Source organism: Diorhabda carinulata, chromosome 4 (genome assembly GCF_026250575.1).
Source record: "Diorhabda carinulata isolate Delta chromosome 4, icDioCari1.1, whole genome shotgun sequence".
NCBI classification, from domain to species: Eukaryota; Metazoa; Arthropoda; class Insecta; order Coleoptera; family Chrysomelidae; genus Diorhabda; species Diorhabda carinulata.
Window position 1 is genome coordinate 22,715,159 of NC_079463.1, and position 17,697 is coordinate 22,732,855.

General features: G+C 32.6%; 1 protein-coding gene across 33 annotated transcripts in view; it reads right to left on the reverse strand.

Annotated features, from left to right (window-relative positions):
• Nucleotides 1–17,697, reverse strand: part of LOC130892931 (inositol hexakisphosphate and diphosphoinositol-pentakisphosphate kinase 2) — a 138,576-nt gene that overhangs the window by 46,163 nt on the left and 74,716 nt on the right. For 20 of the 33 annotated variants that reach the window (XM_057798661.1, XM_057798657.1, XM_057798655.1 and 17 more), the window contains one exon: nt 190–1,206. In XM_057798661.1, coding sequence (XP_057654644.1) covers nt 190–1,206 — 1,017 coding nt within the window. The remainder of the gene's footprint in view (nt 1–189; nt 1,207–17,697) is intronic. The other 13 variants (XM_057798671.1, XM_057798673.1, XM_057798666.1 and 10 more) reach the window with 1 other exon arrangement.

A 17,697-nucleotide genomic window follows, 5' to 3' on the forward strand; every position in this document is an offset into this window, starting at 1 on the left:
TCTATGAGATAATTTAGCAGCAATCTGTTTATAATAATTTGCCAGAATTTTTCTATTTTAAGCATTGAAAAGTGGTAGTTTTTATGACAGCTAACCATTTCTTAAAGTCTATCGGACTTGAAAAACACCCATTAGCAATATCACATCTGATGCAAAGAGAAAAATGTAATAAGATAAGAAACAACTTACCTGTAGCATTACTTGAATTCGTAATCACATCTCGTAGATTGGGTGCGCTGGAACTACCGGAAATGATGGCGGTGGAGAATAATGAATTGGTACTACCTCCGACGAGTTTCTTTAAGCCCATGGGCCCTCCACACCCGAACCCTAGCATCTTGTAATAGCTCATCTGCCCGGCAATGCTGTGTCGGTGGCGTTTGACGACGTTCTGACCACAGTCTGCATTGGACATGCAAGGAGACACACAAGGGGTGGGATGAGATAGCGATCGAGAGGTGCTTGGCCTCGTTGGGGGCGAAGTAAAGAATGAGAGAAGATGAGGTGTAGTGCGAGGGTTGATACAAAGCAGACAAGTACTCTCAGGATCATACTCTGGATAAGAACTGAATGGAGGGCAAGGATAACTTTCGGGTGGAGATAAATTTGACGTGCGTTCTTCGTTCGACATGCTTTCTCTATATTTTTTCATAACAAAACTTTTATCCGAGTGATCTACCCATTCTCTTTCTAAGATGTTTGGATCGGAGAAAGATCTTTGTCTTCGCGTTTTCGGTTTTTCATCGATATCTTTAATATCAACGTCCCAGTTCACTTCCATGGATAAATCATCATTTTGACTATCTATAGTATTCTGTCTAGACAACGCGCAAGATCTACTTGAAAACGTGAGCGAAGATAATGGTAGTTCGTTTGTACTCATTACACACGAACTTTTATTATCCATTTTGGAAGTGAACAAAGCCAAGTTAAGTTCTGTAAGCGGTAATTCGTTTGTAGAACTACATTTGCCAAAACCCCCAATTTTATCTACAGGCAAAGAGCCACAAGTATTTTTTCCAATGGGAAAAGTCGATTCTAAATCGCTTATATAATCGAAATCAACTGAACCCGATATTGGGCTCAATTGGTTTTTTTCGACGGTCAGTTGTGACGGTACTAAATTATATTTCCAGATGGGGACATTTATTGAAGGAGTAGGGTTATTAGTGGGTGTAATGGAAAGTTCAGTATCATGAGACGAGTCTTGTTTAAATTAAATTAAATGTTAGTGTGATGTTTATGTGCGTTGCACGTTAACAAAACAAAGATCAGGAAAGCCAGCAGACAGGTAAAAAGAAGAAACAAAAAGTACTATTAGTACACGTAATTTACATGATAAATAACGTCGTCATGTTTCATTTACTTGGAAATATGTTTTTATTAAAAAAAATGGTCTAATCAAACTTGAATATTTAAAAGTTTGAAAGTTTCTTGGACTAACAAGTAACTGAAAGTAAAGATGCCAACCACCATACCAGTTAGCGAAACGCCAAATGGTAATAGTTATTTTTGACAACGGCTTAAATGCCAATGAAACTTTCAACCAATGGATAATTAATTTTAAAACGGGTTTTGATGGGGAGCAAATACATATTTGTTTAATAATAATAAAAAAAAAAGAAGTATTTACGATAAATTGTAGTAAGATGAATATGAAAACATTTCTGACTAGAGCGCTTTATATTTACATTGAAACTAGAAAATGTAAAATCAGAAATGAGCTACTTCAGGATAGAGTTTTATTCCCGTTTTCAAGACATAATAAAATACTTTTTCGTAGTCAAAAATACATATATGGTATTAGAGATTACTTTATAACAAATGTCTACGATACTGGATTCAGCATTTTTTGACATTTCTATACAAAACAATTGAAAATATAAATTTTTTAACTCTTGAAGGAATTATTAGAAAAATATATCTTCTTATTTTATTCATCACACTTTTCAGATAGGATTCTTTCACTGTTCTTCAACCAAAATTTTAAATAAATCTCCTTCGGAGAGTAAAACCACATATGTAAGTCAACACCCCTCCATAGAACAAGTACATACAGTCATCAGAAAAGATGTTTCTCTGCAGCCTTCGTTGATGTTACAAAGTTTGGCAGGAAGGACTGCTGTGTTGAGGAATTCAAATTATTTGTGTTTAAAGTTGCTGGTAGTTTTATTTATCGATGATCATGTCAGTTATTGTAACTTAAAAAAGAAGAAGTTTTAGGTTGAATGTTAGATAAGATAGGATGGAAATGTCAGAAAAATGTCTCTTTAGTATAATTTATTGTTTATTTTCAATACAGTCTACTTTAATCGGAGAGTTTTATTTATTAGAACAGTACATGCTGTACAAAATAAAAACACACCTTTCTCAAAGTGCTGGATACTCATTACAGATATTTTCAAGTGAAAGATCAAGGAAATCACACACACTCACACATTCGGTACCAATAAAATCTTGGGTTTCATAAGGCAGTAATTCTATATATGTTTAACACAACTGATCTCCCTACGACGGGTGTCACTATCATAACCACTGCAGATGATACAGTGATTTAGGCCTCACACAAAAATAATGACTCCAAACGTCTGGAATGAACTAGTTGCAAATCTACCCATCAGCCAATGAAGAGCCACAGACATCAATGTCGTGTTAATTTTTGTGTATGTTACATATTAAACACAAACTGCATACAGAAAATTTTGTAAAACAGTCAGTAGCTATTGAAAAAAAGAGATATAAAAATAGTGTTAGGACTGAAGTGGTTAAGTAGCAGTTTTCGGCCAAATCAATTTATATCCTACAACAAGTATAAGAAAATTGGCAGATGTCTGTATCGTAAAAATGTGTCCTTCAAATAACAACCCTTGAGTTTCAGCATATCCTTGAAAACTAATGCCAAACATTGAGTATACTGTTTTCGATGACCCACTTTGTATATTACTCATCATGCTTGTTTTTGGAGACAATTTCGTACCAATTTATTCCAAATTATGTTAGAAACAATCATAGTATCAATTTAAGTAATTCCAGTACAAGTTTTACTGTTTATTAGCTGTTATCTTAACACACATACAATTCAACCTTTTAAATTCAAATTTTACATGTTTCACAAGAGGTTAATCGTTTGTAATATTGTTCACAGGCTTAAGAGGAATATTTAAACAGAAATTTTCTGAAAAATATTACCGCATTAACTGAATTAGCATCATCCAAACAGATGGATGGTCGTTCTTTGAAAGATTTACAACCCAAATCTCCAGACCTATCAGTTTTATATATAGTTCTTGGGGCACTAATGACAAATTACAAACATTTTGACAACACACTAAACCTCAAGAGCCAAACAATTAAAGAAAAACATTCGTAAGCGCTAGCTTTTATTATAAAATAAAAGGTTATATATATATTAAAATATTTTTTATTACATTTGTGTGATTTATTATTGAATTTCATTATTCATGTATTGATACGGGGTGTTCTTTTGTAACTATTAATTCAAAAAAGTTTTTAAACAATAAGTTGTCATTATTTTGTTATCTATATATATTATTTTATGAAATTTTGGTAACAGGCGTTGAGATTTTCTATACTCAAGTTACTAATACCAATTCTCTATTTTCGACTATGAAAAAGAATCAAAGGTTGACTTGAAAATTGGAATAACATTGCAATGATACTGTATTTGAATAAGAACAGAAATATATCTACTTAATATTAAGGGTTATCATAATCTTGCTTATCTGTTTTCAAAATTATTCAATCAATTAATCAATTCATCAAATTTTTGACGTTCTATTTAACCTTCTTTCAAATAATATTTTACTTTGCATCAAGAACTTTGTAATAAAACATGTCGTATTAATATATTTGGAAATAAACCCTACACAATTGGTCGAAAAATGATAATAGGAATAATACCTACATGATTTCACACGTTTTGTACGCTATATTTTTCTATGATCACTTTTTTATATGTATACGGAAGTATATAAGCGGTATTTTGAAACATGATTATTTATTAAGCCCTGATAGATGGAACCCCTACAGCTTTGTCATAATGAAACGTATCAAACAAAATATTACACTCTCGTTCTGTTGGAATATTTACTTTATCCGTGTTTATTTCATCATCATTCCATGGGACAAAGCACTTTGAAAATAATATTGACAATAATTTTCCTCGGTTTCCTTAATTATTTTTAAATGTGATATATAATTTCTTGTTTCTTAGACCTTTTATATATGTTTATTTTTCTAAATGTTCTTGATTTTAGATCTCTTTTCTTTTAAAATTAGTTTTTTTTTATAATTTTTGAAACATTGATAAAAAATTGACGTTTCGACTTATTTCAGTCTTTATTAAAATATGATATTGAGACTGACAATTTGCGTATTTATATTATTCAATATTCACCTACATCATGAACATCAAAACAAAAATAAAATCAAAATACAAATTTGTTTTAATAAGAAAAATGAATTTTTCCTTATTTTTTACGTCTCAAATATGTAGCAGAAAACAATTAAATTATTTATTTTATTAGAATTTACAAAATAGAGATATACATTTTACTCAAATTATTAGGTTTTTTATCATTTATAACTTTTTCGTTGATATGAATGTGAACCATTTCTAAAATTTCTATTTTTCGTGTATTAGATTCTATTTCAAGAATTTTTTAATCTTTATAATTGAATTTGTTTTTTTGATATTTTATGTTTCATTATTTTTTTTATCGTATTGATGACCTTTTAGTCTATTTTATAATATTGAGATGTCTGCCCTATGTAGACAGTATCACAATATATTGATTACTATAAATAAGCAAATTGTCAGTGTCGATATATTTTGAAAAAGACTGAAACAAGTCGAAACGTCAATTTGTATCTTTCTGTTAAAGAATTATTCAAAAAAAAACTAAATTTAAAATAGAAGAGACGTAAAATTCAGAACATTTAGAAGAATAATATAGGTTTTCTTATTATAATTGTTATCGTTTGTTTATTAACAATTATTTTTTCAATTTCAATGTTTAATTTTACATAAATTTTCAATTGATTGATTCATTTGAAATAGTAGAATATATCAAATAAATAATAATATACCCCACAATAATACCAACTTAAGTAATCATAGAAAAACACAATTGAAAAGATATATATATTGGACGACAAAACTGGTTTAATAAACCACAAACCCGTTATTCAATCTACCGCAATTTAAAGCTATTTATCCATTCTTGTGATGGGTTGTTTATACTGTAAGTATAATCTATTAAATATGAGTCATGGTATATTATAATTTTTGTATTAATATTGATTCGGCAGTAAAATTTACGAGTACGTCTTAAATAAGTATTATTTTTTTTGTAACTTTCCAAGTCTCAATGATAATATATGAGATTAAAGGTAGTTTCACAAATAAATAACAAGTTTTAGAGCTTTTTCGAGGTATTTTACAACTGTTGGAAAGCAGGCTAATGACTGGTTGAAATCAATTTAATACAGTAATAAGCAAATTACAGACGACCAGATATAATGAAAATCTAAATTGGAATTTTGGAATTGTTGGTGATATTCATACTGAACACCACACCAATAATATTGGAATGGATGGTATGAAGACGCGAAATCAACACCACGGTAACACTAAAAATAAAAACAACACATTTGCTAGCCTATGCAGATATTGTGATAATTTTATCAACAAATGTATTCATGCAATGGCAGACATAGCTAATCTAAAAGTAAACGAGAAGAAATCAAAGTTCATGAAAATGACGCAACTGAAAACTTATGAAACAAAAAGAAATCTTGAAGTGGAATTACACATACAAGAAATAATTATAACCGAGCAAATCAACAGTTACGTCTATCTTGAAACACTTATCAAAGACAATGACGATGAAGGAGAAAACATAGAAGCAAGGAAAACTTGAGGAAATAAACAGATAGGAATCATAAACAAAATACTAATCTCCAAGATCATTCCGAACCTGCGTTGTAAAGTTACTATCATTGTACGTCTTTTCAGTATATGTCATTAATTTGAAGCGTAAACAACAATAATTTTTTTTCACTCAAATATGTTTCTGAAAAAGTGTTATTGCGGAGAGTTCTTCTTCATTACTTGGTGGAAGTTTATGGTGAACAAGATCTAGATGAGCGAACGTGCCAAAAGTGGTTTGCACGATTTAAAAGTGATGATTTTGGCTTGGAAGACGATGAACGTCTTGGGCAGCCAAAAAAGTTTGAAGATGAAGAATCGGAAGAATTACTCGATGAAGAAGAGCCCGCAGAATTTTTCGGTGTCACACAAGCAGCCATTTCAAAACGTTTAAAAGCAGCTGAATATATTCAAAACCAAGGAAATTACGTTCCACATGAACTCAAGCCGATAGACGTTGAAAGGCGGTTTTGCAAGTCTGAAATGCTGCTGGAACGCCACAGAAAGAAATCATTTTTGCATCGTATTGTTACTGGTGATAAAAAATGGATCCATTATGACAACCCCAAGTACAAAAAATCATATGTGAAATACGGCCAACCAGCCAGTTCAACGGCAAAGCCGAATATCCATGGCGCGAAGGTAATACTCTCTTTTTGGTGGGATTAAAAGGGCGCGCTGTATTATGAGCTGATAAATCCGGGCGAAACCATCAATGGATAACGCTACCGAACATAATTAATCCGTTTGAAGAGATCAGTAGCTGAAAAATGCCCGGAATATGCGACCAGACACGAGGCAATAATTTTCCATCATGACAACGCTCGACCTCACGTTGCTATTCCGGTTAAGAACTATTTAGAAAACAATGGATGGGAAGTTTTACCTCAACCGCCTTATAGCCCAGACCTTGCCCCTTCTGACTACCATTTGTTCCGGTCGATGCAGAACGCCCTCACTGGAAAACGGTTTACATCAGAGCAAGATATTAAAAATTGGCTTGATTCATTCTGGGCTGCAAAGCCGACGCAGTTCTTTTGGGATGGGATCCACAAATTGCCACAAAGATCGGAAAAGGTCATAGCTTCAGATGGGCAATACTTTCAATAATACTATTGTAAATGTTTTTCTTAAATAAACGTTCAAATTGTGAAAAAAACCGCACGAATTGAGTTATAGACCACAATAGTTTCGTTTTTTTGGAAATCAGACCGACAGTACTTTTTGCAACCGAAACGTGGATATTAAATATAACGACTGAAAACAAATTAGATATATGGATGAGGAAATTACTTAGGAGGAAAAAAGAGGAAGACATATGGAGAAAAATGAAAAACAAAGGAAATGATTAACTTGCATGATGAACAAGAAATTATAAGTTTCAGAAGACTAGGATGACTGGAACACTTAGAAAGAATGCCGGTATCAAGAGTGGCAAAGAAAAAGACCGATATAAAAATGGCAGGAACACACAAAAACGGAAGATTCAAAAAGATGGTATGCGGAAGTCCAAGGAGCTCTAATGGAGGGAGGAGTTCAGGACTGGAAGGTGAAGACAAGAAATAGAAAAAAATGGAAGAAAATTATTACCACGCTATGGGCCTAGATGACCTGTGTGTAGCACGATATATAGCTGATTTTTTGCAATTTAATACAATATACACGTGACTCATATTTGGATGTATACCTATGATGTGAGGTAATAAAGTAAGTAATAGTTTTATATTGTGTGTAATAAAACGCTAAGAAGCACAACAAACATTGCACCGATCAATTAAAATGTAAAGAATGTCTCTAATGCAAATGAGACTTTTGAAACTATTGAAAGAAACATTATTCTTAAAGTCTCTTAAAAGCGTATAAAAAGTGGATTTTCCAAATTCGCCTGCATCTCACGGTGAGTAGGTTTTAAAAAATTTCCTCATCAACTTTTTGTGTCTTCATCATGAACATTTGTCATTCCTTCACTGAAAAGTCTACTTCAACAAGCTGCCGGTTAATATCAAATGGTCGAACTTTTTTTTCTTTCAAAATTAAGTATTCGAGCGAACTTTAGAGTGGATGGGATTATTGGTTGACATGGCAACAAACCATACAATCAACATCAGCATAGACGTGAAACATAATGAGTGGGCCGACCTTAAACTCACGTCATTCGACAGGATACGCGGACACGGTACTTCACTCGTATATTGAAACATATACAAGAAATAATGTTTCTTTCAAAAGAAAAATGGAAATATTTCTATCTTCATATGCATTTTTTGCAAAATAGTATTTATTACACCGCCATTGAGGAAAACATATATTAATAAAAGCGGAATTTAATTATTAATACCTTAAGGAACTCACTTCAATCTACCAGTGGAAATGTCAATAGTAGGTCACAATAAATTATAATAAACTTATCTATTCCACTCTAATCGGTATTATAATTTAAATCGATCAGTATGAAAACATGAGCGGGGAAGAGTACGTAGAGATGCTCGGAATATTTTGAAACTTAGAGCGCTTGTACACGTCCGTTTTTTCACCGGACAACGGACGGTCAATAAATGGCAATCCTTGTATATATATATATATATTTACCGTCTACTTACTATTTATAGAAAAACGTAAAAGGTCATTGTAGGTGCATCCTATATTTCCCTATAAGCGGCAAAACTCGACTGTATATTTTTATAGCACTCTTAGGTATTGTCTCAATGGCCTATTTTCAACTAAACTTAAGTATTAACAATTCCATGTCAATAGCAGCAATTTTTAAAAGATGGCACTCCATTTTAGAAAACAGGCAATACGTCCGGCAGCGTCAGCACGCACCGATACACTGGCGTGGATGAACGCACTTTTTTACATCCATTATAAATCATACACCACCGCGAATCCGGCAAAAAATACGGTCCGTTGTCCGGTGAAAAAACGGACGTCTACAAACAATCCACGAAATATTTATAGATTACAATATAAATTGGATGGAAATTTGTGCAAATGATGGAATATCAAAAAAGTATAAGCTGTCTGGCGCCATCTTTACTTCCAACTTCCAAATCAATAGTCAAGGAGTTGGCGATGATATGGAATAACTTTATTTCACATATATAGAGTCTGTTGGGGAATATTTAACTACATACTACACGAACCAAACAGCAGCACTCGCTAAAGAAGTTTTCTTCTGTCCGGATTACAAACTCCTGAAGGGTCTAAGAAATAAGAAGCTAAAGAATTTTTTATTTTTTTTCTCTTGATTTCAAGTCTGTTTTGGTAGAAAATTAGTTTTAAAAAACAGGCGAAAATTGATGTTTCGACCTATTTCGGTCTAAAATCAAGACGATTTCTCAAGAATATGAAAAGATCTAATCAGTGAAAAATTAAAGAAATCCTTGCCGGCTTGGTAATAAACACTTTTACTGAATGAGGGCCTGAAAGGGTATTTGTGTGTAGATTGGATATTTGTGAAGGATATGCCTAAAGTAAGGAAACCACATAAGCCTGTTAATCATTGCTTGAGTTGGTAACTCTGTCGATGAGTGAGAGGAGTATTGTCATCTCCGTGGAGTAACTCATAACCTTGTGAAAACCAACAGACATGTACCGTAGGTTATTTACCCAATACGGGAAAGCTAGCCTTTAGTGGGCATGGAGTGATGATTTTGTGCAACGAATTCAAACAAGGCCGTGAAAATATGGAAAATCAATCGTATCGACGTAGTTCTCTTACCAAAAATTGCACGTATTCGTGAATTTATCGATTGGGACCTGCGCTTCAGAGTATTTCAAATTTCAAAGAATCTTGGTATTAGCTACGAAAGTATCGATTCAATGATAAGAAAGCAGTTAAGTTTCAGAAAAATCTAAGCAGTATGGGTTCCACTGACTGATGTTCAAAAGACCACACGAGTTCGTTTTAAAAAAATGAGAGCTTTCTGTCACTTGTCTCGAGACATAATTGTATTATTACACTCCCAAATTCTCGCGTGCAAGTTTATGGTGGAGAAAGAAAGACACAGAAAACCTTGTAAAAGTTCAAACTCGGGGCTCGTAGAATGAGGAATGCAATGTATGTGATTCAGAACATGGATCTGGTTAGATAACTTAGAGCGATGCTTCGAAATAACAGCATTATAACATTCTGTCCAAACCCTATTTATAAAAAATGTAACAATAATTTCGTTTTAATAGTGTGAAATATATTACGGAAACGCTAAAAGACTCATCAAGAAAAAAGACAGAATTTACGATCCAAAGGTATGTAACAGTCTTGTTTCGGCGGGAAAAATCAGGAGTTTTACAGTTAAACCTGTTACCTAAAATGACATACTTGACTGTAGAAACGTATGGCTGACATCAGACAAGACATTTAAGATTTTGCAATATAGCTTTGATTATAGTTCAAATCGTAAAAGTTACTTGATATGTTCCGAATTTATCGGTGGTTTCTTCGAAGCTAAACTTTAGCTCTAAAAAATTCTACAAATTCGAAAATACCATAAACTACGGCTTATAATACTAAAATAAGAGTAAATGCGAGGAAAAATTAACGCAAAAAAATGAAGGCTTAACCTATTTTTTTTAATGAAGGATTGAATCAAATTTCTAAAAAATAATTGAAAAAAAAAACAGTTCAAGTAAATTACTACAGAGTGCTGTTAGCTTCAAACAAAATGGCGACCTTAAATTGCGAGGTTTTCTATTTAGACTTTCAAATCAAATCTTATCGAGTTTTTCTGTTAGATACGTTTAGAAATCTATCTAATGGTATAGTTCTCCCAATATCAATTTTGAAGAAGACAGTTATGCGATGAACAATCAATATTTCATAAAAACGCACGGCACTCGTACCTAATTAAGAAATGAAAAATAATGTTTACTCCCCGTATAAAATTCGGTGAACATCTAATAAACCGTCAGGTCACGTGGACTCATCATCTCCACTGTTTACCAATAAAAACATCGAAATGTAAACATAAATGCATTTCTATTGGCCGAAACCGAATGTGCACAATTTCTTCGAAATATTCCTGCGATAAGCAGTGGCGTGTCTTGGTGAGATTAATTTAATTCACAAATTTCTTCAAATAAATAGAAATATGGCGTTGAAATAAAGACAGGTATGAATTTAATAATAAAAATTTAGATATACAAACACAGCAAGTTATTTTAAATATAATCGAATGTTTGAAGAAGCATAAAATATTCAGCATTATTTATAAAGATACTTTGGAATTGAAATGTTTTTTTTCTTTTGTTTTATTTGCAAAGAATTTATTTTCCTTTATGGTGTTTGCTTTGAAATTTCGTTTTCCAGAAAAAAATCCTCTAATTTAATATTCAGTTGTAGCAAGTTAACGAGGTATAATAATGATTTGTTTCCAAGTTCCAAGTAGGGTTACATTCAAGTGCATCTGTCTAAATAACGGCGTATAATGCCGTCCAATTTATAATGATTCGATTGCTTTTTAACCAATACTTTCTCGCATAAGTATTTATAAAAATAGTAAATTTATAAAATGAGGTATCAACGCCTATGGTAGATCAAACGAAATTGTTTCGCAAGGGTTTTTATAATCTGCAATTGATATTGGAAGGACTGTATCAAAACGTTGATATAAAAAAATGGAGTTGCGTGATTTGCGACGACATAATAGAGTGATTTTATGTTTTTCTAATAAATACATCGTCATTATATTCTCCATAATTTCAATTATTTTGTATATAATACCTGATGATTCGAAAGAAAATAATAAATCCAACACAGTTACATTTATAAATAAATATTCTATATAACTTGAAAATAAAATTTTTTCAATCATCTCCGTTATCATTTTATGGATTTATACTCTTTTTGCTATTGGTGGTTAAATTATTCCTTCAGTTTTATATATTACTATTAACTTCGAGGAGATTTAGTTAGGGCAAAATTGTTGTCCTGCTCGAAATAAACGTAAGTACAAAATAATTTTTTTAAATACTTTTAATAATAGAATTATCACATCCCGTGGTGTGATGAAATTTCATGACTCAACTAAAACTTTCAACGAATCAAGACAAAGATAATCAAACTTTGTAGTAAAATTACAGATGACCAACTGTGAGGACTATCTCCGTATAATAGTATCGGATACTGTTTAGCTATAAGTGGATTATTTGAAATTTTATGATGATAGTATTTAGTTTTTCAAACTCTCGTTCATTATTTATTATTTAAATTTTCAATTTCTTTCAATGTTTCAATTTAAATTCAATTTGTGACATAAATTTTTACTTTTGAGGAGTATAAGTACACCTCCCCTCTCTTGTTTTGATACTAACAGATTTTGACTCTAGTAAGTGGAAACCCAGTGAAACGGACATTAACATTTACACCGCTAGATTGGAAGTAAGTTGCTGTGAGTTTATTTGATTCTTATACATTACGGTTTAGTAATAAAATAATCTAAAAATAATCCCCTACCCTCTATCGACTTGGGGTTGTGGGAGGTGTTAGAGAGAGGTAATTATAATATGTGGAATTAGCAATCGGTCATTGTTTTGAAGAACACTATTTATACCATGATGTAAAGACTACAAGGTGTGCTATTACGCACCAGCTGGGAAGCAGCCAATGAAAATTCGCTCCAAAAACGACGCGCCAATTTGAAACATTTGAATTGAATACTTGTATAAATGGATTTTTTGCAAAATTTAGAAGTACAGGAAAATTGTAAAAACTAATGCAAAACAATGATTTGATAATCATAAATAAGATTATAGCTAGATGGGAACAGAGGCAATCTTTATATTTAGAATACTTCTTTTACGAATGTTTTCAATTCAAATATTTCATATTGGCACGTCGTTTTGGGAGCGAGCAGAACGAGTCGAAAATGAGCCTTCGGGAAGAGTACACCTTGTAGTCTTTACATCATGATTTATACAACATGTTTCCGTGCTCTTTTAACACATTTTACCATAAAAAAATGATAATTGAATTTTCTATTTTCCATATGTATTTTTCTATGATAAAATAATAATTACTTATGGTTACGTCAATTAATAATAATTGTTCATAATTCCACCGAATTAATTTCATATATTTTTCACACATTAATAAAATTTATAATTTATTGACACATTTAATTCCAAAAATGTTAAATTTTTATCCTTTAACACTCTTTACATTTTAACAAGGTATGACCGACGGCTGGAATAATTTTTTTTTTGTGCTCAGTACATTTTTCTTTGTTACCCCCCTCCACCTACGGTTTTATATTATATATCCACATATCTGCTGCTAGAGCAAGTAAAAAAACTTCAACCTACACAACGACACTCGACATGCACAACCAAAGCATAGTTCAGCAAAGCAAAAAAAGAAAATTACTAAAAATTGTGTCATTAAATGGAGATTTTTTTTTAATAAACTCAAATAATTTTCTGCCAATTTCTACCAACCAGACATTTTTTATTAAATTATAAAGAACAATATAAGAATTAGCTTAGCATTGATATTAGAAATATCGGATATACTTCGTTTTTTTTTTTTTTATTTTTTTGCATATTTCCAACAATGAAACAATTTTCAATACACATCAGCACCACACTAAGAATAAATAAAAATGTGATCGATAGGGAGTTTTAGGAAAAGACGAACGATACGGAGATGTACCAAATTCTAGACAATTTTTTTATTCAAAAAAATTGAAGTGCTTGATACACCTTCGATATAAGATAATACTACACCAGTCGCACGGGATTACCAGACAGATGAGTTCAAAAAATTTCACTTCGACTTTGCTCATGCTTAGCCAAAGTTTCTACAAATATTTTTTTAAATATAGCTTTTTTTAAATATGGCTAATAGATTAAGTCGATTATAATTCAAAGTTTTTATTAATTACTATAATAGTTGCGATATGATACGTACTTTTTGAAATATACATGTTAAATTTGTAAACCGAATATTTTACTTACTATTCTGATGTTATTTTACTGATTCAAACAAGTTCAGTAATGGCCATACAAGTACAGTATACAGAAACTAATTAACTTGAAAAAAAATTTACAAAAATACACCAAAATTTACTCATACTACTTCACCATCTCCTGCTTATAGATAAACGTACAATGTGCTACGTACTATAGATAAATTTCATTAACATGGAAGAATCTCCTGTTAAAATATATAATAGTATGAACGATAGAGGCAATTCCATATAAACTAAATCGTTTTAATGGGGGTTATTTATCATAAACAATCGTCAAATATCAAATATCAAAGAAATGTATGGAACAAAATACAACCAAGGCACTAACCTTTAAATTCGAAAGTTTTTTACCGATAATGTAGTTGACTAATTTCATTTTTAGTTTGTTATGCTATAAAAATGATTTACATCCATAAAAATCAGAAATATATTAATGAACAGACTTGAGCAATCTAAGCAAAAAGTTATTATTTTCAATAAATTTCAATTCAATTCAATCATTTTCAAAGTTGTCATTGTCAAGTCTGAAACGTGCAACAAAAGGACTTTATTAATTGATATAAATTAATGAATTTATTCAAGAAAATACCGGGTTATTCTAAATGATCCCATGACCCATTTTTAAAAATTCGTATTCAATAAAGTACAAATGCTACATGAATAATTTTTGTATTAATGAAAGGAGGAAGTTTCAAAGTATTTTTTAATGTATTACAAGTGTTCAAACATATACGCGGTAGCCAAACTCATCCCACACAGGAGCAAGTGTATTTGGTGTTACTGAGTGCACGGCAGCAGTTAGACGGTTCCGCAGATCGTTCAGAGGCGGAACGAAAACAACTTGCCTAGCATAACCCCATAAGAAATAGTCACATGGGGTGAGACCAGGAGATCTCGGTGGCCAGAAGTGTAGAGCCAGATCTTTATTTCCCCTGCGACCAATTCACCTCTGAGGAAGGGATTCGTTTAAAAAGCCTCATACATCGAAGTGCCAATGGGGTGAAGTCCTGAAAATCTGCATAATTTGGGGGAATATCCATTGTTCCAACATGTTTAGGTACGTTATTCCAGTCACACATCTTTCCATAAATCTTTGTACGCGATAAGGCACAGAACACGTTTATCTTCGGTGAGTCTCTTCTGTGTTGCAATGTTGTATGTGGATTTTGCAAATCCCATATGCGAATATTGTTGACATTTCCACTGAGGTGGAAACTTGCTTTATCGCTAAAAATGATACGCTGTACAAATGTGTCAACATTTATTATTTCTAGCACATTACCGCAAAATTCCAGACCCTTTCTTTATCATTAGAGTTGAGAGTCTGTACGAGTTCTAAACGGTAGGACTTGTACGGCAAACGCCGTCTCAGAACTTTCCATACAGTTGGTTGGGGTATTCCAAGTTCTCTACTAGCTCTATTGGTAGACTTACTTGGGCTGCGAACAAAACTGTCTGACATCATCTTCTGACACACGCGGTCGGCCTGTGCTTTTTTTTTAGACAAATTCCAGTCTCTTTAAATTGAGTAATGCTTTTTCTAGTTGGTGGTTTAATACCAAATTCAGCACGAAATGCCCGCTGCACAACAATTTGCGAATCACTTCTTGCGAACTCAATAACACAGAACACCTTGTGCTCCACAGTCGCCATCTCACTCACAACTGGCAGTGACAGAAAATGGCGGCCTATTGCCGCGAGAACTCTAGCGGCCTCTGATGGAACCATCACCGCCTGCCTACACTTGTAGTACATTAAAAAAAACTTTGAAACTCCCCTTTTTCATTGATATAAAAATTGGCCCCACCCACTGGATGAAAGTTATATTTTCTATACTTTTGTATTTACGAAGTCTGATTTCTTTACTCCACCATTAATTTGACCTATCGAAGCCAATGGTAATCGTACAGAAAATTATTATAATTGTGTTTATCGACTACTAGTACCTATGTATGAACGGGTGAAATGGTTTGGAGAAGGTTTGTAGCTAATAATTCTTTAAATGAACTCAAGTTTCAAAATTATTTTCAAAAATTCAAAACCCATTATAAATGGTGTTTCTATATTCGACCGACAACGCTCTACCATAAAGAGATCTCAATAAATGATTCATTTTGATATAGGAATAAACGTTTTTCAAATGCATATTCCTCACATGTTGTCTTTGCAAAAATGATTTTATTCCTATTAAATTCACACGAGTAAAATGGTTATCACTCGAAAACTCACTATATCCACTGAGCCAATGAAAGCGCTCAAAAGGATTCCCGTGACGTTGTGGATAATGATAGCAATGTGAATGTGAAGTTAGCAACCTGTTGTTTTCTGGGTATTTTTAATTTTTAAATCATGGGAATGTGTGTGACCTCTGTTGCACCAAAAAAAAAACAACGAAGGAATCATCAAAAGACCCTTCAAAATGGAATCGATCTGTTCAAAAAGCTGAAAGAGGAGTCAGTGGAAAACACAGTGTATGATATAATGATGATAATTCTTCACAGATTTGTTATTTTCATTGTATTAGGCATACTCCAAAAAGTTTACCTGATTTTCCTACATGTGGTCATCGTTTAACCAAAAAGAAAAAGACGTCAACATTTAAGGGTATGACTTTGACGGTTTCATAAACAGTTTTACTCCCATACAGACAAAATCCAGCAGGATACTTTTATTTTAAAATATATTCAATCTTTTCCTACAAAACGATCCCGCCCTGTAAAGAAAAACGTTCCACCAAAAAAGGTGAGTACCCAGTACTTTGTTAGAAAAGCTGGAACTCAAAAATTCCTCGTTCGTAGGGGAGAGTTAGCCAAAACGGAATAATCGGATAAAACGGGATACTGGCCAATATTTAAAAATAAGTAGCGCCATCTTACGATTGGAGGTGTTAATCGCTATAAATACTATACGGTTTTGTCCAATCAAAAACGCTATAGAATTTAATGACGACTTTAAATTTTGTTTTTTACAGGCTGATTAAAAGATGGAAAAATATAAAAGAAAAACCGATCGGCAGTCTTGGAATGAGGAAAGTATGCGCCAAGTAGTGGAAGAGGTTATCGAAGGAAGAATGTGCTATTTTAAAGCTTCGAAACAATTTGAGGTACCTCGCATAATTGAAGCCAGAGTAAAAAAATGAAAAATTGGTCTCTTGAACGAGAGGATTCAGGGAAAAAGTGACTAGGGCGTCACATACCAGTTTCCTTTGAGGAGCAAGAAGAAGAGTTGGTGCAACACATTTTGTCTATGGAATCGCGACTATTTGGTTTTACTTTGAATGACTTTCGAAGTTTGGCTTTTCAGTTAGCACCAAAACGACGAAAGTTATATAAACAAGTTTTACTGTACTTTACGGGTAGAGCGAAGAGGAGAACCTAGATTAAAAGAGTTCTAAGAAAAAGAGCGGCAGTTAAGGCTTTTCTTGGAAAACTAACTTCGAAAGTCGAAAGTCATTACTCTCGTGGTAAATCGATCCAAAGACATTACGACTCAGGTGACTTAAATCTGCTCAAGCTTTGACGTATGTACAATAATCGGCAGCCTGATGAACTGAAAGCCAAGAGAACGTTTTGCAAAAATGCATTGAGCTCAAAGGGAAAACAAAGAGGGCTCCATATGTTTAAGAAACAAATAAGTTGATTATCGAACATGCTGTTCACAATAGCTAAATTACGAACAAAGTGACCTACTTATTATGTCATTTGACTGCCAAAAAAAATTGGTTTTACCAAAGATTCGAAACCAAACTGCATATTACAGTAGACAATTGTATATTTACAA